This window comes from Nycticebus coucang, chromosome 20 (assembly GCF_027406575.1).
Source record: "Nycticebus coucang isolate mNycCou1 chromosome 20, mNycCou1.pri, whole genome shotgun sequence".
Taxonomy (NCBI): domain Eukaryota; kingdom Metazoa; phylum Chordata; class Mammalia; order Primates; family Lorisidae; genus Nycticebus; species Nycticebus coucang.
Genome location: NC_069799.1, coordinates 49,944,725 through 49,970,222, shown reverse-complemented (window position 1 = coordinate 49,970,222; position 25,498 = coordinate 49,944,725). Strand labels below are relative to the sequence as shown.

General features: G+C 40.5%; 1 protein-coding gene, 1 non-coding gene and 1 pseudogene across 6 annotated transcripts in view; 1 reads left to right on the top strand and 2 right to left on the bottom strand.

Annotated features, from left to right (window-relative positions):
- Positions 1-25,498, bottom strand: part of ARHGAP21 (Rho GTPase activating protein 21) — a 157,400-nt gene that overhangs the window by 70,644 nt on the left and 61,258 nt on the right. For all 5 annotated transcript variants that reach the window (XM_053572465.1, XM_053572461.1, XM_053572460.1 and 2 more), the window contains exons 3-4: positions 20,712-20,891; positions 15,929-15,953 (exon numbers count right to left, since the gene is read on the bottom strand). In XM_053572465.1, the coding sequence (XP_053428440.1) occupies positions 15,929-15,953; positions 20,712-20,891 (205 nt within the window). The remainder of the gene's footprint in view (positions 1-15,928; positions 15,954-20,711; positions 20,892-25,498) is intronic.
- LOC128573200 (uncharacterized) lies at positions 4,814-4,909 on the top strand (annotated as a pseudogene).
- LOC128573252 (U1 spliceosomal RNA) lies at positions 21,693-21,849 on the bottom strand. The gene has a single exon (XR_008376403.1). It is a non-coding gene; the product is annotated as a U1 spliceosomal RNA (small nuclear RNA).

The following is a 25,498-nucleotide window of genomic DNA, read 5'->3' as shown; positions in this document are numbered from 1 at the left end:
GTTTCCTGAGACTTCTAAAGTCACCTTCTGAGATTTTTCTTTTTTTTTTTTTTTTTTTTTCTTTTGGCCGGGGCTGGGTTTGAACCCACCACCTCCGGCATATGGGACCGGCACCCTACTCCTTGAGCCACAGGTGCCGCCCAACCTTCTGAGATTTTTCTTAACCTTCTCATCTGTGTTCCATAATAAACAAAACCTTGCTTTACCAGTTAATTTTACAAACAGGATCTGCAAATTCCTGCCTGTGTTTTGTATTACTACAGTTTTCTTATTATTGTTCCAGCTTGTGCACTCAGCAGCTAAGTGAAATTTGATTTCTTAAATCAAAAAAGTGTCATCGACACTTTGTGTTAGAAGAACTGATAAAGCAAAAAACAAAAACCAAAACCAAAAAAAAACAGGAATGCAGTAGAGAAACTTGTTTTCTTCTTTAGCAGCAAAGGTACAGGTATTATACTAACTTGGTAATTTCTACAGCTTTGGAAACCATCCTCATGGGAGGGTGCCAGGTCAAGGTGGTGGTCATCAAGAGATACAGCCCAGCGTACCTCCCTTTACTCACCACATCCACTCCACAAACATCTGAGCTTCTGCTTTCTACTGTACGTACCAGGTGCTTCCTAGGTACTGAAGATTCAGCAGTAAAGACAATTTCCATCCTTAACAATCAGTGTTCTAAAAATAATGTTCTTTTCCATAAACATCCTGACCAGTCTAAGTATGTAACAAAAATTTACTTTGCACATTCTACTATCCAATATTTGCCTCTTAATTCTCTACGTTCCCTCAAAGGGATTTCTGCTGCTGCCATCACTTCCCTAGAACAGGCATGTCAAGAGGTAGGTTCTTTCAATCTCTTTTAAGAATACATATATAAAAGGCCAAAATTTACATATATTCATTCTATCTTTTCTTGATAGCTGAGGAACCCAACTTTTGAACAAAATTTACATATATTCATTCTATCTTTTCTTGAGGAATCCAGTTTTTGACCATGTCTTAGAAGATGCCCCTGGAGGCCTCCTTTTCCCATACTTTTCCACCAGACAATGGAAGATGAACAAAATAAACGGTTTGAAGTTAACTTTTTATTGGCAACATATACAATCACTTATTGTTTTTCTGTGTATGTATAAATATATGCTTACACATTTTACATTAGGAAACAGTGCCCATAAAGGTAAACTACAAATAACTTAGTAACTTTATTAGCACTACATTTGAATAAGATACACACCTGGCCAGCAAATCATCCAATGATGTGTCACTGTACTAGCCAGCTGGACTAGTATAGAGGAATAGGTAATTTATATCTAAATCATAAAGCATACACGTATGTACATGTAAAGTCTACCTAGTAGCAAACTATATCCCAAAATACCAATGAAATATTGGTAAATGTATGCCCAGGCTACTGAACATGAGCTTCCATTAAGCCCCTTCCACAGAGCGGGCAAAAGAAAAAACCTAAGTCGTGTCCAGTTAGGAAACTATGAAGAGACTCCCCCCCCACCACCACCAACCCAGAGGCTACCATGGAGCTCAGAAAAGTAGGAGAAAATAAAAAGGAAGGGAAGAGCAAGTTCTAAGAAGTGGCTACGGTCCAAACGGCGCATGGATTTGTAGCCTAAATCAGGGAAGACTCCATCTCTGGACAGAAGCAAACACCAATCTCCTAGGAGAAAAGATTTTCAACCTAGATCTTAAAAAATTCCCAGTAATATTTTTTGAAGGTCAACCAACACAAAATAATCAAAAAGTACATGGTACCCTGTTTCCCCGAAAATAAGACAGTGTCTTACACTCTGAGCTAATACTAAACCAACAAGAGAAACAGATCCACAAAGACTCCTGATACCAGACCTTAAACAATACCTTAAATGGTATCCTGAGGAACTTCTTTTTTTTTTTTTTTTTCCTGCAGTTTTTGGCCGGGGCCAGGTTTGAACCTGCCACCTCCAGTATATGGGGCCGGTGCCCTACTCCTTGAGCCACAGGCACCGCCCCCTGAGGAACTTCTAATCATCAAAATTTAAAACTTAACTGAGAAGAAATTTGCCAGGTACATCTTGAAAGAAATTTATCTAGAATGCATACCAGAGGCTGGGTGCAGTGGTTCACACCTATAATCCTAGCACTCTTGGGAGACCAAGGCGGGTAGATTGCCTGAGCTCTGAGTTCGAGACTAGCCTGAGCAAGAGTGAGACCATGTTTCTAAAAAAATAGCTAGGCACTGTGGCAGGCGCCTGTAGTCCCAGCTACTCAGGAGGCTGAGGCAAGAGAATCGCTTAAGCCCAGGAGTTAAAAGGTTGCTGTGAGCTATGATGCCACAGCACTCTACCCAGGGCAACAAAAGTAAGATTCTGTCTCAAGAAAAAAAAAAAAAAAAATAGAATGCATACCAGAAAGACCCACCCCAAAAGAAAAAAAAAAGAGAGAGAGAGAAACAAAAACTAAAGAATTTAATATAGCCATGGGAATGGAGTAAGAAATTTTAATGCACGTTTAACTGGGGCCCCAGAAGAGAAGCAAACAGTAGAAAACAGACAATTATGTGAAGAGGCTGAAAATTTTCTAGAGTTGACAAAACATAGGCATCCATATTCACATGAAGCTTAATGAATGCCAAACAAAAAAATAAAGAAATAAGAACATCTTCACCTAGACTCATGAAGTAGCTAAGCATTGAAGACATTGAAAAAATTTAATGAAGCAGATATGTTTAAAAAGCTTACCTTCGAAAGAATAAGCCAAAATATGATTTCTTAATAGCAATCACAGAAACCAAGAGGGAGTAGAAGAGTATCTTCAATATTAATGAAGAATTCTATGCCTAGCAAAAATATCTTACAAAAATGAGGGCAAGGCTGGGTGTGGTGGCTCACACCTATAATCTTAGCACACTGGGAGGCCAAAGCAGGTGGACTTCTTGAGTTCCTGAGTTCAAGACCAGACTAAGCAAAAAGCAAGACCCCATCTCTACTAAAAATAGAAAAACTGAGGCAAGAGAATCGCTTGAGCCCAAGAGTTGGAGGTTGCTATGAGCTCTGATGACACGCCCAGGGTGACAGCGTGAGACTCTGTCTCAACAACAACAACACACAGACATTTCAGAAAAACAAAACTAAACAAAAAAAAAAAAAAGTGAGTGAATGGCAACACAACATAAAACCTGGAGGCAGGTAGGAGGGAGATCGTAGTGTGAACAAGTTCTAAGTAAGGTGCTTATATTGCTTCAGAGGAGAACAAAGTTTAATTAGCACTAGACATTCAGGAGTTGGCATATTATAATTTGTAGGATACCCACTAAAACAAAGGCAACACATTACTTAACTTCTCCAGTAGAAAATATAAAAAAGAAATAATTTTTTAATCGCACAAAAGAGAGAAAAATATAATGTCTGAACCAACAGAAATCTCAAAATAAAATTGAAAATTAAACAATAAATGCATGATTAATTACATCATACGAGGCAACAATTAGGCCAGGCTCACACAGTGGCTCATGCCTGTGATCCTAACACTTCAGAAGGGTGAGGCAGGTGGACCCCCCTGAGCTCAGGAGTTCGAGACCAACCTGAGCAAGAGCCAAAACCAAGACCTCATCTATTAAAAAAAAAAAAAAAAAGCCAGGCATTGTGGCAAGTACCTGTAGTCTCAGCTGCTCTGCTCAGGAGACTGAAGCAAGAGAATCACTTGAGCCCAAGAGTTTGAGGTTGCTGTGAACTATGATGCCACGGCACTCTACCAAGGGTGACAAAGTGAGACTCTGGCTCCAAAAAAAAAAAAGGCAACAATTTCTAAATCTACCTGTGGTGAACTAGCTGGTTACACAACCAACTCTTCCACCTGTGGACAACCGCCAAAAAAGTTAGACAAAGTTTAAACCACATTGTTTGAAGGATCAGAAGCTACCAAGGCAGAGAGGGCTTTCCTAAGGGACAGACCCCAGCGGAAGGAAGCCCAGGGAGGTGGGCCCAGTGTTCTCAGCTGCTTTGTGCCTTAAGGCATTTTCCATTCCCAAAGTCATTGCTGAGAAAGGGTGCAGTGGCACAGAGCTTCCATTGTCCCAAAAGGCTGGGGAGGAAAGAATGGGGATTTAGGACCAACAGAGGAGGAGAGTTCTAGGAAACACTCTATGCTTTCAGGCAGGGTCCCCAAACTAATACAACCTTTTAGGAGGGGTGACAAAGAAAGAACCCAAACACCCCCCAATCAACATGGAGATGTGCTGCTCAGACCAACAAAAGGATTTGCTGCTGGGAACATAGTGATGACACCCCAGCTGCCTCCCCTTGGATCCACCGCTGTGTCCACACAGAGCCCACATTCCCCGTTCCTGCCCACAGCAGGATTCCTCTAACAGACAGTCTGTCTGGGGACTCCTCCCTGGCCCAGAAGAGACTTTCTGAGCTCTGTCCTATAGCCCCAGACCCTTCCTTCAACTCCTTTCTTCCTTTCTTCTTTCCCAGGGGTCAGCCCTGTCCAGGATCTGTAGTTCTCCCCACCCTCTCCTACCCACATCTTCTTTATCCTCCACAGTCACTTCCTCCAGCAAATCTTCTGCATGTCCCACCCCGTCTTGGCATCTGCTTCTATCCAGTGTCTTCTACTCAGAAGACCCAGAAGAACACACCAGTTAGCAAAAGACCAAGGCCCACCTTTAGGTGAAGGCAATGCCTGAACAGAGATGCAACCATTCTAAGTAAAATAGAAAATCAAATCTGGTGATACGTGGAAGCGCCATACATTACGGACAGGCTTGGTTTAGGCCAGCAAAGCACGGCTGGTCTAACACATCAAAACTAGATCAGCTGACTCCAGCAGCACACATAAAACGGAAACAAGAAGATCAACATCGTCCCTGCACAAGGATGACAGGCAAATTCATGAAGCATCCAATATTTCTTTTATTTATTTATTTTGTTTGAGACAGAGTCATGCTATGTCACCCAGGGTAGCACAGCTCATAGCAACCTCAAATTCTTGGGCTTATAAGCAATTCTCTTGCCTCAGCCCCCCAAGTAGCTGGGACAACAGGTGCCCGCCACAATGCTCAGCTGGGTTTTTTTGTTGTTGTTGCATTTGTCATTGTTGTTTAGCAGGCCTGGGCCGGGTTCGAACCCACCAGCCTCGGTGTACGTGGCCGGCAACCTACTGAGCTACGTGCACCACCAGACAAACAAATCTTGAAAAGCAAAAATGTAAAACTTACCCTATGTGATAAATACATTTATTTTAAAGCCACAGTAATTAAGATAGTGTTGTGCTGGCTTAGTGAAAAGAAAGGCAACCAATGGAACAGCAAAGGATGGCAAACATTTTCTGTAAAGAGCCAGACAGTAAATTGTTTAGGCTTTGAAGGAGACATACAGTCTCTGCTGCATGTATTTTTTTTAACAACCTTATAAAAATATAGAACTATTCTTAGTTTGGAAACTGTTAAACAAACAGCCACCAACCCCTGGAATAGAAGAAAGTCCAAAAACAGACCTACACATTTACAAATAAAAAAAGGATGGGTGGGGCCTGTGGCTCAGTGAGTAGAGCGCCGGCCCCATATACTGAGGGTGGTGGGTTCAAACCCAGCCCCAGCCAAACTGCAACCAAAAAATAGCCGGGCGTTGTGGCGGGCGCCTGTAGTCCCAGCTGCTCGGGAGGCTGAGACAGGAGAATCGCGGAAGCCCAAGAGCTAGAGGTTGCTGTGAGTCCTGTGACATCATGGCACTCTACCGAAGGCGGTAAAGTGAGACTCTGTCTCTACGAAGAAAAAAAAAAAAAAAAGGACAAATTTTTCAGTAGATAGTATGGGGTCCAATAATGACCACATGAGCAAAAAATTAATCTTGACCTTATAGCACATGCAAAAACAATCAATTATAGGTGAGTATGTGCTTAATTGTAAATTAAGCACCTTGAAAACCATAGGAGGATACCTTCATAACCATGGAGCAGAAAAAAATTTCTTAAATAAGATTCATAAAGCACTAACTATAAAACAAAATACTGGGCTGGGCGCAGTGGCTCATACCTATAATCCTAGCACCCTGGGAGGCCAAGGTGGGTGGGTTGCTTGAGCTTAGGAGTTGAAGACCAGCCTGAGCAAGAACAAGACCCTATCTCTACAAAAAAACAGGAAAAAAAATAATCTAGCTGGGTGTAGTGGTGGTACACGCCTATAGTGCCAGCTACAGAGGAGGCTGTGGCAGGAGTTTGCTCAAGCCCAGGAGTTTGAGGTTGTTGTGAGCTATGATGCCACGGCACTTTACCCAGGGTGACAAAGTGAGACTCTGTCTCATGAAAAAAAAAAAAAATACTGAAAATTCAGATGACATTAAAATAACAAACTTCTCTTTATCACATTACTAATAAGAAACTGAAAAGCAAGGTACACAATTGTATAACAAAGTACTCATCCGAAATGTTTAAAGAACACTTACAAATTAATAATAAAAAAGACTGAAAGTTACCATCAGATAGTCTAAATTAAAGCCACACTCCATCCCACTGTATGCCCACTAGGATGTGTAAAATTTAAAAGATTGATAAATAGCAAGTGTTAGCAAAGATAAGAAGCAACTGGAATTCTCCTATACCACTGGTGACTGTGTAAATGGGCACAGTCACTTTAAACGGCTGTTTAGTAGTATCTACTAAATGTGACTGTATTTATATACCCAGGACCCAGAAAGGCCACTCCTTCACATACACATCCACTAGAAGCACATGTGAACAAAAGCACATGTACGAGAATGCTCAAAGTGGTCCTACTTGGATAGCTTGAGTAAATGTGTACACTCTCATGTTATAAAGCAACTTTACTGAGGCATAACATAGATAAGATAATATACACCCATTCTAAGCGCACAGCTGGGCATTTTTTGACAAATGTATACGCCCATGTAACCATTACCACAATCAAGATACAGAATATTTCCATCAAGTTCCTTGGTGCCTCTTCCCATTCAACTCAGGCAACCACAGACATGCCTACATTTGTCTTCCCTAGAATTTCATACAAATGGAATCAAACGGTATGGACTCTTTCACGGTTTGGCTTCTTCCACCAGTCAAGATGATTTTGACACCAAGAACACAAGCAAAAGAAAAAGTGAAGAAATCACATACCATGAAAATTACAAACTTTTGTGCCTCACAAAACGCTTTACCAAGAAAATCAAAGGACAACTTATGTAATGGGAGAAAATATATGCAAACCATACCTCTGAAGAGGGTCTTACAACCAGAATGTATAAAGAACTCCTACAACTCAACCACAAAAAGACAAATGAGCCTGTTAAAAAAATGGAAAACACGAGAGCAGTGTCGACAGCAGTGCGTGGGCATCTGGAACACGGGGAAATGTGTTCTTCACAGAATAGCTCAATAGAAGAACTGGGAGACCGTGAGGGATCTGCCAACCTCCCAAGTCAAACATATAGGAAATCAGTTTGAATTCACACTTACGGTAGTAAGTGAATCAGGAATGGGAAAGTTCAACTCATTATTCCTCACCAATGTATATTCTGCAGAGTACCCAGGTCCTTCCCATGGAATTAAAGACCACACAAGTTGGCAGGAAGATGGTATTCAGGCTGGGTGTGGCCGTTCACACCTATAAACCTAGCACTCTGGGAGGCTAAGTTAGCCAGGCATTGTGGCAGCCACATGTTGTCCCAGCTATTCTGGAGGCTGAGTAAGGAGGATCACTAGAACCCAGAAGTTGGAGGTTGCGGTAAGCTCTGACGCCGTGGCATTCTAGCCTGGGCAACAGAACAATGCTCTGTCTCCAAAAAAAGGGAAAAAAAAAGGAGGCAGTGATGTTTAGTTGTGGCTCCTAACAGCTGACAGATACCCCAGGACATGAAGATGCAGCTGATAATGGCGATTGCTGGATTGCTGGCAGCCTGTTATCAACTCCACTGACAGTAAATGTGAGAACTACCTAAACGCCAACATCTAGTGAACAGACCTCAGATGTCTGACAACAGGATGCAGCGTTGTTTATGCCTCATTGCTCCCTCAAGACATGGACTTAAATAAACCATCAGATGCTCAGTTTATGAAGTGTTTGTATGAAAAAGTGAATAACATCCCACTTACTGCCAAAGCTGACATGCTCACACCAGAGGAATGCTAACAGTTTAAAAAAAAAAAAACAGATAGTGAACAAAGTCCAAGAACATAAAATTAAAATATATGAATTTCCAGAAACATATGATGAAAAATAAAATCAGCTTTAAAAAAAAAAAAAGAAAGAGAGAGAGAAAGGACCCTGTACCTCTTGCTTTGGTAGGTAGTAAGACCAGCAGTGAAGTTACTGGTATAAGGGTTAGAGGAAGGCAGTTTCCTTGGGGCATTGCCTAACTTGAAAATGGTAAACACTGTGGTTTTGTAATTCTAAGAAATATGTTGATAAGAACACATATGCAGGATTTAAAAGATGTCGCTAATAATACGCACTGTAAGAACCACAGAAGCAGAAAAGGGGCAGCTGTGACTTGTAAGGGAGTCGGTCACAGAAGACCACGGGGCAGTTTAACCAAGAACCCCGGCACTGACGGAAGAAGGAAGACGGCAGCATGGAGATGAGATGGGGGAGATGGGCGTGGGGCACGGGCTGGAGATAGAGGTCAAAGGACAAGTTCAAAAACAGAGGACCCCAAAGCTGAGCGCCGATGGCATCACCACCAAGTGACAAGATCTGAAAGCCCAGCACAAAGAATTAAGAGGGAAAACACTGACAGTTTGAGGGTGAGAAAGCAAACCGAGAAGCTCAATGTATTTTACAGTGGACTCTTCAAGCACCCTGGACCATGGCCAGGCGTGGTGGCTCACGCCTGCAATCTCGGAATTCTGGGAGGCTGAGGTGGGTGGATTGCTTGGGCTCAGGAGTTAGAGACCAGCCTGAGGAAAAGCGAGACCGTATCTCTACTAAAAATAGAAAAAATTAGCTGGTAGTAGTGACACACACCTGTAGTCTCAGCTACTCAGGAAGGTGAGGCAGGTAGATCACTTTGAGCCCAAGAATTGGACGGAGGTTGCTGTGAGGTCTGATGACGCCACAGCACTCTACCCAGGGCGACAGAGGGAGACTGTCTCAAAAAAACAAACAAAAAAGCCCCATATGCTTACAGTGCAGTTTTGTTTATTTGCTTGCTTTGGATACTTCAAATACACATTATTCTTATTTACTGCCCTCTTTAGGCAGAATTTCATTATTGCTTCATTTTTGAAATAACGCTTAGGTATTTCCCACATACTGGCCTTGCTAAACTAGAATAGAGCTCCCTTCATATATATGGTAGGAACCAACATGGAAACTTTGCTTTAACTCTCTCTTTACATTTTATGATAAGTAGCAAGAGTGTGGATAAATTCGTTTATCAATCATTTCTAGGCCGAACTGTGAAGCTCATGACCAACCAGTTTCTACCTACATTCAGTCCCTTTATTTTCCTGGAATGAAAATCATGGCCTCTTGCAGAGAAGAAAGGGCATCATTCTACATTTAGCTGTACACATATATTGCATGTCTGCATTTTTTTTTGCATTATAAAAAATTCATATAGTAAACAAAGTTATAATGTTTAGGGGAAAAAATAGGCAATGGCCTTGAACAGACCTTTCTCCAAAGAAGATATACAAAGGGCCAAAAAGCATGAAAAGATGCTCAAAATCATTAGTCATTAAGGGAATGCAAATCAAAACCACAAAGAAATACCACTTCACACCCACTAAGTTGGCTATAATACAACAATGGAAAATAGCACGTGTTGGTACGGATGTGGGGAAATTAGGACTCTCATACGCTGCTAATGGGACTGTAGAATGGCTCACAGCTGCTGTGGGAACAGCATGGGAGCTCCTCCGAACACTAAACACAGAGTTACCATCTGACCCAGCAAATCCACTCCTGGGTATACCTCCAAAACATTGAGAACGGAAATTCAAATAAATCCTTGTGCGTGCATGTTCACAGCAGCACTATTCACCATACCCAAAGGGTGGAAACAGCCCAGAGGCCCATCAATAGATGAACAGATGAATTGTCATGCTGATACATGCACACAGTGGAGTACCATGCAGCCATTAAAAGGTAAACTTCAAAACATCACACCAAGCAAAAGAATCAGTACAGAAAACGTCATAGATCATCTGACTACAGTTGTAGGAAGTATTTCGAATAGGTGAGTGCATAAGAGCAGAACACACCCTGGTGGGTACCAGGGACTAAGGGGGAAGGGAGGACAGAAAGTGCTTAATGGATATGGGGTTTCCTCTTGGGGTAATGGAAATCTTTTAAAACTAGATAGAGGTGGGTAGATGTATAACCTTTCATACATATTCTTTAATTCTCCACTGAATTATTCACTTTTAAATGGTTGAGTTTTACCTTAATAAAAACATCTTTTTGAGATTCATCCATGTTGCTGTATGTTATTCCACTATATGAATATACCAAACTTTATTTAAATGTCGATGAATACGTGAGTAGGAAAGAACAGTTATAAACATTCCTATCCAACCAAGTCTTTGTGTGGACATGCTTCATTTATATTGATTAAATAAATACCTAAGAGTGCCCTTACCGTTTCCTAAAAATGAAAAACAATTCCAACAAAAAGTGCTGTCAGTCATAAGATGCATAGGTATCAAAAATATAACTGAATCAGGACAACATAGTTCAGGGGGTAGGGCGATGGCCACTTACACTGAGGCTGGTGGGTTCAAAGCCAGCCTGGGCCAGCTAAAACCACAATGACAACTGCAACCAAAAAAATAGCCACGCACTGTGGGGGGCACCTGTAGTCCCAGCTACTTGGGAGGCTGAGGCAAGAGAATCGCTTAAGCCCAAGAGTTTGAGGTTGCTGTGAGCTGTGATGCCACGGCACTCTACCCAGGGTGACAGCTTGAGACTGTCTCAAAAAAAAAAATTATATATATATATATATATAACCGAATCAAAACAGCAATTGCAGATATTAAAAGCAATGATGCTTTATCCATAAGAAAAGGCTCAAGAGAATTAAGCCAGTTAACACATGTTCAATTGTGATGATGAAGAAAATTAAAGACTATCTGTGAAATGCTAATACTATGTCGGCTAAAACTGCATCTGAGAGGTGAACTGGAGATCTTTTAATATTGTCTACTTTCAAGCAAACAGAGCTTTCTTCCTCACACATTTTCATGAATGAACTATGTATAGAAGTTTCTTTTTTTTTTGAGACAGAGTCTTTACTACGTCACTCTCGGTAGAGTGCCATGGCATCATAGCTCACAGCAACCTCAAATTCTTGGGCTTAAGCTATTCTCTTGCCTCGGCCTCCCAAGGAGCTGAGACTACAGGTGCCTGCCACAAAACCTGGCTATTTTTGGTTATAGTTGTCATTGTTGTTAGGCAGGCCCAGCCTGGGCTCGAACCCACCACCTTCAGTATATGTGGCTGGCGCCCCAGCCACTGAGCTACAGGTGCCAAGCCAATATCACTACATTTTAAAAGCAATATAAACATGCTGCTTCTATCTCACCCCAAAACCTCAGAACACAGGCCTGCTTACAATAAAATTTCTTCTTGCAACAAATTTTCATGTCCGTATTTTAGTGTTGTATTATTCTGAAGAAATGGGTTTGCAACCTATTAAGAGAATAGAGCCCAGTAGTATAAAGTATACTCAATTTTCTCAGCTTCACAAACTTTTTCTTTTCATTCAACTGAACATTCAATCTCTGAATACAGCAGGTGCTATGAAGCTGGCATTAAATGATGAACTGCACCAATCAGATGTGTCTCTAGGACACTTGGAAGTATTATGATGAGACAGAGAGAAAGGGAGAAAGATGACATAATGAGCGGGGTACCCTACATGGAAATCAGCTCACAGGGAAATCGTATATAATCAAAATTGACTGTGAACATCTTTCAAATCACCCATAAAATAACAGAATTGGGGCTTTGAAAGCTCAAACTCAAGATTTCTTTGTTATTTTTGTTCCTTGTCATTTACTCTTTGCATTTAGCAGCTGTCCAGGTTCCAATTCTGGTGTCTGCGGGACCCTGGCCATCCCCAGCTTACAGGCTGTTTAGTCAGAAACAACTGTTATCACAATACAAATTTTTACTACTGAGAAAATTTGCAGACTTCTAGTGACTTTTTTTCTACTATTAACATGCTTGAACACAAATTTTAATGCCAAAAGTTATGTAAGTACCTTAACAAAATAATATACCCATTTTGGAGCAGTAAAAATGTCCCTACCACTGAACTGAGATAGAATTTTAACTTATGGAATAAACAGGGAAAAAAGTTAACAGAATTAATACTCAATTATTCTTGCTTTGATTATTTATGAATATTTTCTCCAAAGATTTAAGAGACAACAGGACATCAATTATCCACAAGCAATTATTACCACCAAAAATTCTTCAATTTAAATGACCTTCTTATAAATATATTTGTATCATAGTATAGATACCTAACCAACAATAAAAAAAATATGAAAACCTAAGAGAGTACACACAAGAAAGATTTCAATAAATTGCCAAAAAGAAAGAACACCAAATGAAAATCTTTCAACTGTTTCACAGAATTTTGGCATTGTAATAGAATCTCTTAAGAGCTGGAATAAAAATCTGGCAATTATTCTTTCTCTAGTGATCCTAAGCTTTTACTCTTACCATTACAATGAAGGCTGAGATTCTATCACTTTAAAATAAAATTCTACAAAAAAGGATTTCATAACCTCAATATGTTTGAAAATAAGTTCAAAAGAGGGACTCTACCTAACAAATTCAAATATTGTGATTTGGTTGTTTGTACCTTCACAGTAACCTGAATTTTTAAAAATTTTTACTAATTGAAAAAATAAAGAAAAAAGTAAGTTTTAAAAGAAAATGAGATTATAAAATAAAAATTCAAACATTCCACTGAATTAAAAAAATTATATAGGTTATCTATGAATTGGAGGCATGCTAAAACTGATCTATAAAAAATCGTTTAGAAGTCAGAAGAAATGTTTTTTACATAAAACAGGCTCTAATAGTTGACTATTTTAGTTGAAATGATAATGTGACTATTACGTGTGTATTTAAGCTAAACAGGCCTTTGTGGATAAACAGCTATGACCCCAAACATCAACTGGGATGATGTGAACGAGTCTACACTTGGAAAGCAAAGGTGCCATCAAGGCAGGTAGAGCCCTCCTTTTAAACTCATCGAACCTTCCAGGTCCACACTTAGGCAGGTATTCAGAATTGAGTAACAAGTGATGATGGCTCCTAGAAGGTGCTCAGGGCCTCTAAATTTGAGGTCTTCCCTAAACTTTACATGAATTCTTTGTCCTTAGGTGTTCACAAGTATGACTGTGTCCTTCTACATTTATTAGAAGTCTATTTCCCCCATAACAAGTATAAAGTTCTAGGTGCTTTGTGTCCAGCAGGCTGCCCCGGCATTAGCACAGCAGTCTGTAGACGCTGGGGGGACAGAGGACGTGCATCCTCTTTCCTCCTGCTGATGCTGGTTTTGGAAATTTTCACTTTCTCCACTAAAAGCTTATTTCTAGCCCATGCCAAGAAGCTCTTGGAATTCATCCTGAACGCTGGTGCATGACAGATGGTGACGCAGGAGTGGCTCATCTGGCACGAGTGACAACTATGAAGACGCCTACCTGGCCCTGCTCCCTCAGATCACTTTCCCTTGTGCTGAAAGAAACCATTTTCCTCTCGTTTTAACCCTTAGCTTAACCTTTCCAAGACATCAAATGGGTACTACAAAGGTCCGCCAAAGGTGAGTGGGTAAAACATTTGTGGTATGTTCATACAAAGGAAAACTTCAGCCAAAAAGGGGTATACATATCAGTATCCATACACAAAATACAGTAAACCTCAAAAATATGCCAGGCAAAATACACAAAAGAGAACATGTTGTATTATTCCATTTATAAGAAATTCTACAAGGGTCAAAACACTACGATAGTGACAGAAAGAGGCTGGGTATGGTGGCTCATGCCTGTAATCCCAGCACTCTGGGAGGCTGAAGCAGGTGAATCGCCTGAGCTCAGGAGTTTGAGACCAGCCTCAGCAAAAGCAAAACCCCAACTCTACCAAAGAAGAAAAATCAGCTGGGCATGGTGGCCAGTTACTTGGGAGGCTAGGGCAAGAGGATCTCTTGAGCCCAAGAGTTTAAGGTTGATGTAAGCTAGGATGCCACTACACTCTAGACTAAACAACAGAGTGAGACCTTGTCTACAAAAGATTTTAAAGAAAAAGATAGAAAGCATATTAATTTTAACTAGCACCAACAGAGTACAAGGAACACAAGAAAACCTTATAGAATGATGAACAGGGCCGGTGCAGTGGCTCACACCTGTAATCTTAGAACTCTGGGAGGCCAAGGCAGGTAGATTGCCCTGAGCTCACAGGTTCGAGACCAGCCTGAACAAGAATGAGACACCATTTCTAAAAACAGCTGGACGTTGTGGTGGGTGCCCGTAGTCCCAGCTACTTAAGAGGTTAAAGCAAGAGAATCACTTCACCCCAAGAGTTGGAGGTTGCTGTGAGGTATGATGCCATAGCACTCTACAGAGGGTGACAAAGTGAGACTCTGTCTCAAAAAAAAAAAAAAAAAAATATATATATATATATATATATATATATAGCCAGGCGTTGTGACAGGCGTCTATAGTCCCAACTACTCAGAAGGCTGAGACAAGAGAATCAATTGAGCCAATGAGTTAGAGGTTGCTGTGAGCTCTGATGCCACGGCACCCTACTGAGGGCAACAAAGTGAGACTGTCTCCAAAAACAAAACAAACAAACAAAAAAAAAAAAAACTCACCAAACTGAAGATGGAAACAAGGTTGTTGGAAAATAAACATTGGTTTTAAAAAAAATAAACTCAGTAAACCATAAACTCACAAGTGCAAACATGATATTCTCACTAAAAATGCATAACCTTGAACCATTGATGGAAAAACATCACCCAAACCAAAGTGAAGGGCAGTCTAGACAATAACTGACTGGAAACTTTTTGAAAACATCAAGTTCATAAAATACAAGGAAAGACTGAGAAATGCCACAGACTGGACACCCAGGGGACATGACAGGTGAATGCAACGTGGAACAGGAAAAGGACATTAGCAGGGAAACTGGCGGAATCCAAACAAAGCCTGTCCTTCAGATGACAGTATCGCCCAATGCTAACTTCTTAGTTTTGTTGATTACTAGGGGAAGTTTTAATGTATTTAAATGTATAGAGGATATATGAAAACCCTCTATACTATCTTTGCAATTTTGTTGTCTAAGATTATGTTGAAAATAAAAGCTTTTTCACAGGTGCATTTTGCTGTGGGCGAATTTTAACTCATTAAAGTCGATTGAAAATTTAAAATTAAAACAAAAATAAATCAGAATTAGTAAGAAATAATCCTCTCCCCAGCCTGATTCTCCTTTTAAGTTCATTAATTAATCTTTAAACCAAGAGTATGATTAACTAGAAGAAGAATAACCCAAATCCTCTTCTTTTCAATATTGGGTCAATAAATCTAGTTAATAAAACACACAGCATTCCTTACCTAAAAGAATCACTAAATTTAGAAGGGTTACTAATTGAAATAAAAATCTCAGAGTTACTTTCCTCGGGATTATTAATATATTCCCCCACATAAATGCTCATATGTAATTAATAATAAAATCATTACATGTTCAAATTGTGGTAATGAGACAATGGAATTCATAAAACTTTGAAGTCTTAAGGAAGGCTCCTTCCTTATAACAGAATGAGGCCTGACCACCTCCATATGTTGACCTAAAAACTGCTACATACTTGAACTCGAAAAACTATATAGTCTCTCTTACTATTACTTCAAAGAACAGAAGACATGGATACCAAATATTTAGAAACAAATTAAAATTCTTATAGCTTACCTCCTCTGTTTCCATTTTCTTCATCCTACAAATAAAAAAAAATCCATATATAAATACACATTTATAAACTCTTGCTAAATCACAGCCAGGCTCAATTTAATTCAAACTGACCTTTCCACCATGTGCCAATTATGATCTCACTAACAGTGTCTTTTGCCAGAAAGATGGCGTTTTCACAAGTAGACACAGGAAGGCTATGAGCGAGGCCAATTTAGGGTGAGGATACCCAAGGTTCTGTTTTTTTTTTTTTGTAGAGACAGAGTCTCACTTTATGGCCTTCAGTAGAGTGCCGTGGCCTCACACAGCTCACAGCAACCTCCAACTCCTGGGCTTAAGTGATTCTCTTGCCTCAGCCTCCCAAGTAGCTGGGACTACAGGCGCCCACCACAATGCCCGGCTATTTTTTGGTTGCAGTTTGGCCGGGGCCGGGCTTGAACCCGTCACCCTCGGTGTATGGGGCCGGCACCCTACCAACTGAGCCACAGGCGCCGCCCCAGGGTTCTGTTTTTGACATGTTAAGTGTGAGGGAGATATCTAATAGAGATCCAAGTGGAGCTGTCGAGTAAGCTGCTAGACAGACAAACCTAGAATTTGGGAGTGGGGTTGGTCATAGCTGACTATACTATACTTAAATGTACCCATAGGGGCTATCACAGGACTTGGACTATCTAGCAGAACCTCCATAGTTGACTGCCTCCCTACACTGACCACCTCCATATGTTGACCAGTTTGTTACAGTCCCTTAGTCAACCTACTGTATTAATATGTAGATTGGTTCCAAATTAATACATAAACATTTGTAAGTACTTGTAGTCAACTTTGAAGTTTTGTTATCCACTTGGTCATTGCTATCAGGTTGTCTGGCTGCCCTGCCATCCACCTCTAGCTGGAAAATTAGAATAGCACCCTAAAAAAACTATCATAGTCTGGGCACAGTGGCTGACACCTGTAATCCTATTACTCTGGGAGGCCAAGGCAGGAGGATCACTTGAGCTTGGGGGGTTAAGATCAGCTTGCACAAGAGTGATACCACGCCTTTACTAAGAATCGAAAAATGGGCAGTACCAGTGGCTCTGTGGGTAGGGTGTCAGCCCCATATACTGAGGGTGGCGGATTTGAACCTGGCCCGGGCCAAACTGCAACAAAAAAATAGCCGGGCGTTGTGTAGTCCCAGCTACTTAGGAGGTTGAGGCAAGAGAATCGCCTAGGCCCAAGAGCTGGAGGTTGCTGTGAGCTATGATGCCACAGCACTCTACCAAGGGCAATAAAATGAGACTCTGTCTCTAAAAATAAAAAATAAAAAAAAAAAGAATCAAAAAGTTAACTGAGTGTTCTGGTGGGCACCTATAGTCCTAGCTACGAGGGTGGCTGAGGCAGGAGGATCACTTGAACCTAGGAGTTTGAGGTTGCTATCAGCTAGGCTGACACCACAGCACTTTAGCCTGGAATAACAGAATGAGACTCTGTCTCAAAAAAACAAAAACAAAAAACACACGAAAACCCCCACTAGATGGCCAGGTATGGTGGCATATGCCTATAATCCCAGCACTCTGGGAGGCCGAGATGGGTGAATTACTTGAGCTCATGGGTTTGAGACCAGCCTGAGCAAAAAGTGAGACCCCATCTCTACTAAAAATAGAAAAAACTGAGGCAAGAGGATCACCTGAGCCCAAGAGTTGGAGGTTGCTGTGAGCTATGATGATACCACAGCACTCTATGCAGAGGAATAGCTTAAGACTGTGTCTCAAAAAAAAAAAAAAAAAAAAAAAGCCCCCCCCACAAAAAAAAAAACAAACAGAAAAAACCCCACTAGCATAAAAATACATTTATTCAAACATTTGCTCAGCCTCTGCCATATGGAAGCTAGCAGGTACAGAAGAAAGAAAAACAAGCGCTGGGTAAAGAGCTGATCACTTCTTACATAATTTTTGACCTTTATCTTGGCTGCCCAAATGTTGTTTTCTTCTACTCCTGGTTATAAGCTCAGTGCTGACACTAACAGGATTGCCAGCTAAGTGACATTTAATAAAGACATTGTTGTATGAATTGCCCATTTCCTAAGAACTATATGATATTAAAAAAATTTTTTTTTGATATTAAAAATTTTAATTCCTTTGAAGTGAACCGATAAAATTTCATAGTGAAAATAGAAAAGATTCCAGTCTATATTTTCTATGTACAATGTACGAGACTGAGACCTATTTGCAAGAACATCTGTATGTAATATTAATAATATTAATAGCTAAAATTTACTGAGCAATTACAATCTGTCGATTTCCAGGCTAGGCATTTCACATGAACCATATATCATTTCATCATCATGCCACTTATGAGAAACGCGCTGCTATTGTCTGTTGGGTGACTCCTCCAAGGTCATACAGCTTAACAAGACGCAGAAATGGGACTCAAACCCAGACTCAAATTTTGACTCCAATTGTTGACTGTGTTGTCAACAATTACACAGCAGGTCCTCGAATAACATCCTTTTAATTAAAGTCATTCTATTATCAATGTTGATGAGGAAAAACAATTGATTTCCAGCTGGAACCACTGTCTGTGTGGTATCTGTACAGGTTTTCTCTGGGTATTCCCCTCTCCTCCCAAATCCCAACACTCGATGACTCAGGGTATTCCATTTGTAGGGTCCCATCTGCGTGAGTGTTAAGGTGTGGGGGGTGTGAGTGTGCCCCGTGAGGGAAAGATGTCCTGTCCATGGTTGGGTGCTGCCTTGTACCCTGAGCTGCTGAGGTAGACAACAGCCAACCTAAACTCTGGACTTCCTTTTATAAATCTTAAAATCTTAAATCTATGTACAGCTCACATTAATTAATGTTTAATACTGGAAGTACTGTGGTTTTTATTTAGAAGTTTGGTGATGTTATAGTGACCAGAAATAAACTATAGCAACTTAACTGTAGTTTATATCAATTAGATGACGGGAGAATTAGTTTCATTACACCTCCTTTTGCTTGAAGTCACAGTTTCCAAGAACCTATCAATGATGTTAAGTGAGGACCTACAGGCCAGGCACTGTGGCTCACACCTGTAATTCTAACTCTCTGGGAGGCCAAGGCAGGGGGATTGCTTGAGCTCAGGAGGTTGATACCAGCCTGAGCAAGAGCGAGACACCATCTCTACTAAAATTAGAAAAATTAGCAGGGCATGGTAGCAAGTGCTTATTGTCCTAACTACTCAGAAGGCTGAGGCAGGAGGGCTGCTTTAGCCCAGGAGCTGGAGGTCACAGTGAGCTATGATGACACCACTGCACTCTATCCAGGTGAACCGAATGAGACTATGTCTCAAAAAAATAAATAAAACTGTGTGGTCTCTAGATACAAATACAAACACTACTTTTAAAAGACAACTTTGGTTCACCGATACTTAGAATTCAAGAAGCTTTTCTAATCTTCTAGTTCAATTTCCTCCAATTAAAATGAAAATCAAATGGCCTGGCTGAGGTCTCACAACTCCTCTGAATATTGTTAATTCCATTACACTGCCGTACAGCAGTTAATATCAGGTGTTCACATTGGTCAAGTTCAAATCCCAGGTCTACTACTTATCCACTGTCTGACCCAGATGAGCCTCCTAGTCTATTACAGGGGGGTCCAGAGGACCTGCTGGGTACTATTCATGAAGAACAGTGCGGATGCAGAGCAGCTGCTCAGTGTGTCACCTGCACATCCACTTAATCCAAGCTGTCCCCTTCCCAGGCCATGTCACTACCCAGAGAAGCATATTAGTGTCCTTCACTGTGACAAGAAGCTGTGTCTTCAGCTTCTGACTTGCCATATTACATACCTGAACGTTAAGCACTATTATAATCCTACTGATTTTCTATAACTATCAGAAACACTTTAATGAACTACTTCCTCTGAATATACTGTCCAGAAAATTCAGCACCTCAGCTACATAGTAGAAAAAGTGGTATATGTGAAACTTAGTAATTGTAGAATGTAAATGTCTCAACAGAATAACTAAGAAAATGCCAGGAAGGCTATGTTAACCAGTGTAATGAAAATGTGTCAAACGGTCTATAAAACCAGTGTACAGTGTATGGTGCCCCATGATCGCATTAATGTACACAGCTATGATTTAATTAAAAAAAAGAAAAAGTGGAATGAGATCTAGAATTAGAAGTCCTTGAAAAATAGATTAGGAGTTCAGAATCACTATAATCTTTCAGAGAGGACTGAAGTTTTTCCTTTCTTTTTCTTTCCTTTTTTTTTTTGAGATAGAATCTCACTACGTCACCCTTGGTAGAATGCCATGGTGTCACAGCTCACAGCAACCTCAGACTCTTCAGTTCAAGCAATTCTCTTGTCTCAGCCTCCCAAATAGCTGGGACTATAGGCGCCCGCCACAACACGTGGCTATTTTTAGAGACAGGGTCTTGCTCTTGCTCAGGCTGGTCTCGAACCAGTGAGCTCAGGCAATCCACTCAGTTCATTCAGCCTCCTGGAGTGCCAGGATGCCACTACACGTGGCCTTCTTTTTAATTTTTAAAAACATTTTAAATTCTTTTAAATTTTTTGTAGAGACAGGCTGGTCTCCAACTCCTCCTGCCTCCTCTTCCCAAAGTGCTAGGCTTATAGGCCTAAGCCACTAGGCCTGGCCAGATTCAAATTTTTATTCTAAAAGGCAGAAGTATATTGAAAAGAAGAAAAAGAATACAAGATACAAATGCAAGACAATTCTTTTAAGATAGAAAAAAGGCAGGAGGGAAGAGGAAGACGGGAATAGCCTTGTATTTTTATCAAGTTACTTTAAGCATTTCTCTTACCTTATATGAAAACTGAATTGCAGACTCTGGAGGATAAACAATGAAATGCCTTAATGTAAAACCAAAGCCTTGAGATGTTCTTTTCAACATAACTGTTTTGGGACCTGGCCAAGAGAATGTTTCATCTTCGGACGGTGATATCGTTTCACTTTGTTCTTTTCCATCTTTATTTTTTGAGACCTAAAATGGAAAGATATGTAGAAGTTAGCTACATAATACAACATACCTTCTCACTTTAGGAAAAATTACATGTGAAAGTGTAGATGCGAGCAAACATACGAGCCATATTCTGACACATGAATTACGTGTGTTCCAACAGATCGGGCAGCTGTCAAAAACTAACATTTTTTTCTGGAAAATGATGATGACGCTATAAAAAATTAATCAGAAGCAAGAAAGCAAGCTCAGAAAGTAAAAATAAAAATTGCTAAAATTAAAATGCACTAGAAGGAAAGATAACACCAAGGAAATTTTGTAGAGCACTAAGGATAAAGAAACTATGAAAGAAAAGACATAAAATTGTCCCTAATGAAGAAGCCCAAACTTTATCAGAGAGTCCAACAGCAAAAAACCGTATTAGAGGCTCAGTGCCTGTAGCACAGTGGTTATGGTGACACACACACACACACACACACACACACACACAGCCTGGCAGGTTCGAAACCGCCCAGGCCAGCTAAACAACAATGACTACTGCAACAAAAAACAGCTGGGCGTTGTGGTGGGCGCCTATAGTCCCAGCTTCTTGGGAGGCTAAGGCAAGAAAATCACTTAAGCCCACAAGTTTGAGGTTGCTGTGAGCTGTGACACCACAGCACTCTATCAGGGCAACACAGTGAGACTCTGTCTCAAAAAAAACAAAACAAAAAAACATATTAGAAAATAACAGAAAAAGCCTTCAGGTTCTGAGCCAAGTTCCACACACACACACAGTCCCCCCAGTGCCCTGGCCTTCCATTTCTTTTTCTTTTTTTTTTTATGCAGGGGAGAGCGCAAACGCAGTTCCCCACTACCACAATTATGCAGTCGAGTTTCCATACTTGGAGAAATCGCAGGGATCAGCACATCCAGAGTGCAATGGATCAGCCTTGTCCTGGGAAAACCACCTTCGTGATCGTGGTATTGGCCTTCTATTTCTTTGACCTCCTCCTTCTCCACTCTCAGCTTCTGCCTGGTCGTGACCGAAATCCCTTTGCAATCTCAAATCAGAGACCCACTTACAACCACCCTTATTACTTTTCAGTTCAACGCACTCCTCTGCCCTCTCTGACAAAATGTAACCCCAGAGAAATCAATACTGCTCCCCAGGGCCTGCACCTAAGGGGAGCGTGGGTGGAGAGAAACAAGTGAGCTGTTTTCAGGGAAGTTCATGACCATTACCCTCAAGAGAGCCTTTAGTGTTGTCACTCATGACAATGCATTTCTCTCTGGTCCATTCATCCTGGATGACTGGTTCACCCCTCCTCCCCCATCTTAATAGAATACAGGGTCACCTGCCACAGATGTCAGATGACCCTGTTTTCTATTACACTGTGAAAACAGAAGCAATAAAATGAGAACTGAATCGCCTGCCACATCCACCCACCCACCTGCAACATGTCTGCCTTCTCCATCTTCTGTCCTGTTCTGACAACTGAACTGTCCATTCTCCTAAGGCCCCACAGCTGGAGAGCCAGGTCCCAGCCCCCTTACTACTCACAGATATCATCCCAGCAATTGCATTATATCTATTGCATTATCTATTTTCCCTTTATTATTCCCATCTGCACACACATTTGGAATTTCTTTATTCTTTAACAAAAGAATCCTCTCTGATCATGTAGCTCTCCCCAGCTGCCACCTCATCTGTATGCTTCTCAATAGGGCAAATAACACCTTAAAAGTTGTCTATGCTTTCTCTAGCTCTTTTCTTCCCATTTTCTCTTGAATCCCCTTAAAACAGGCTGTTATCTACATAACTCCCTGAAATTGCTGTCGTCAAGGTCACCAAACGTTTCACAGGGTTAAACTGAATGGTCAGTCCTCAGTTTTCATCGGATGGGACTCTCACTGGTACGGGGATCATTTCATCCTTGAAGATTTTTCTCTACTTCATAGTGATTTTTTTTTTTTTTTTTTTTGAGACACAGTCTCACTATGTCTCGGTAGCAGAGCGCCATGCATCACAGCTCACAGCAACCTCAAACTCTTGGGCTTGAGCAACTCTCCTGCCTCAGCCTCCTAGGTAGCTAGGACTACAGGCGCCTACCACAACACCAGGCTATTTTTGTTGCTGTAGTTGTCATTGTTGTTTGGCAGGCCTGGGCCGGATTTGAACCCACCAGCTCTAGTATATGTGGCTGGCGCACTAACCACTGTCCTACGGGTGTTGGGCCTACTTCACAGTGATTTTTCTCCCAACTGTCAGGCCACATTTCCTCAGGCTCCTTTTCTACTTCTTTTTCTTTTTTATTTTCTAGACAGACTCTCACTTTGTTGCCCTGGGTAGAGTACCTGGGCATCATCATAGCCACAGCAAACTCTTGGGGTGAAGCCTCCTGCCTCAGCCTCCCCAATAGCTGGGGATGACAGGTGACCACTACCACACCCAGCTAGTTTTTCTATTTATTTATTTATTTTTTCCAGTGGTTAAATTATAATTCTTTTTATTATAATTATTAAATTTTAATTATTTCATAAGTGAATTTTTTCTAAAAGTAAGAAATAATTTCTATTATTTAGTAGTGAATAATAAAAATAAGTTTTTCTCTAAGAAAAACAGCTGAAAGTACAATTTTTTCTCTTTTTTATATTTTAATTTATATATGATGTTACATCTATAAGAACTTTGTTAATGATAACTTTTTCTCACATTTTGAAATAGAACATAATGCCTCATAATACCCTTAAGGAAACAGATTTTCCCAAAATGCTTAATAATGTGCATTTAAGTCTGAGGAAAGGCAGAAAAGCTTCTAAATTCAGATTAAGTCAGGAAAGCCTTCTTTTTTCCTGTCCTTTTCCACTTTCTTATTTTTTTTTTTTGTTTTCTAGGTTAAAATTTATTTATTTTTTTATTAAATCATAACTGTATACATTGATATGATCATGGGGCATCATACACTCGCTTCATAGACCATTTGACACATTTTCATCACAATGGTTAACATAGCCTTCCTGGCATTATCTCAGTTACTGTGCCAAAACATTTACACTCTACATTTACCAAGTTTCGCAAATACCCCTGTAGGATGCACCACAGGTATGATCCCACCGATCCCCCTCCCTCTACCCACTACCCCCTCCCTCCCCTCCCTTTCCCACTTCCCCCTATTGTTAGGTTGTAACTCGGTTATAGCTTTCATGTGAGAGCCCCAAATTAGTTTTATAGTAGGGCTGAGTACATTGGGTACTTTTTCTTCCATTCTTGAGATACTTTACTAAGAAGAATATGTTCCAGCTCCACCCATGTAAACATGAAAGAGGTAAAGTCTCCATCTTTCTTTAAGGCTGCATAATATTCCATGGTGTAGATATACCACAATTTATTAATCCATTTGTGGATCAAGGGGCACTTGGGCTTTTTCCATGACTTAGCAATTATGAATTGAGCTGCAATAAACATTCTGGTACAAATATCTTTGTTATGTTGTGATTTTTAGTCTTCTGGGTATATGCCCAGCAGAGGAATTACAGGATTGAATGGCAGATCTATTTTTAGATCTCTGAGTGTTCTCCATATATCTTTCCAAAAGGAATGCATTAATTTGCATTCCCACCAGCAGTGCAGAGGTGTTCCCTTTTCTCCACATCCATGCCAACATCTCTGGTCTTGAGATTTTGTGATATAGGCTAGTCTCACTGGAGTTAGATGATATCACAAAGTAGTTTTGATTTGCATTTCTCTGATGATTAAAGATGATGAGCATTTTTTCATATGTCTGAAGGCTGTGCGCCTGTCTTCTTCAGAGAAGTTTCTCTTCAAATCCCTTGCCCAGCCTGCGATGGGATCCCTTGTTTTTTTCTTGCTGATGCGTTTGAGTTCTCTGTGGATTCTGGTTATTAAACCTTTGTCAGAGATATACCCTGCAAATATCTTCTCCCATTCTGAGGGCTGTTTGCTTGCTTTACTTACTGTGTTCTTGGCTATGCAGAAGCTTTTTAGTTTGATCAAGTCCCAGTACTGTATTTTTGAAGCTGCTTCAATCGCCCGAGGGGTTCTCCTCATAAAATACTCGCCCAGACCAATTTCTTCAAGGGTTTTCCCTGCACTCTCCTCTAGTATTTTTATAGTTTCATGTCTTAAGTTTAAATCTTTAATCCAATGAAAGTCTTAGTTAATGGTGAAAGCTGTGGGTCCAATTTCAGTCTTCTGCAGGTTGCCAGCCAGTTCACCCAGCACCATTTGTTAAATAGGGAATCTTTTCCCCACTGAATGTTTTTAATTGGCTCGTCAAAGATCAAATAGCAGTAAGTAGCTGGATTCATCTCTTGGTTCTCTATTCTGTTCCAGATATCTACTTCTCTGTTTTTGTGCCAGTACCATGCTGTTTTGATCACTATCAATTTATAGTACAGTCTCAGGTCTGGTAGTGTGATTCCTCCTGTTTTGTTTTTATTGCGGAGAAATGTTTTGGCTATTCGAGGTTTTTTTCTGATTCCATATAAAATGAAGTATTGTTTTTTCAAGATCTTTAAAATATGACAGTGGAGCTTTAATAGGGAGTGCGTTAAAATTATATATTGCTTTGGGTAGTATGGACATTTTGATAATGTTGATTCTTCCCAGCCATGAGCATGGTATGTTT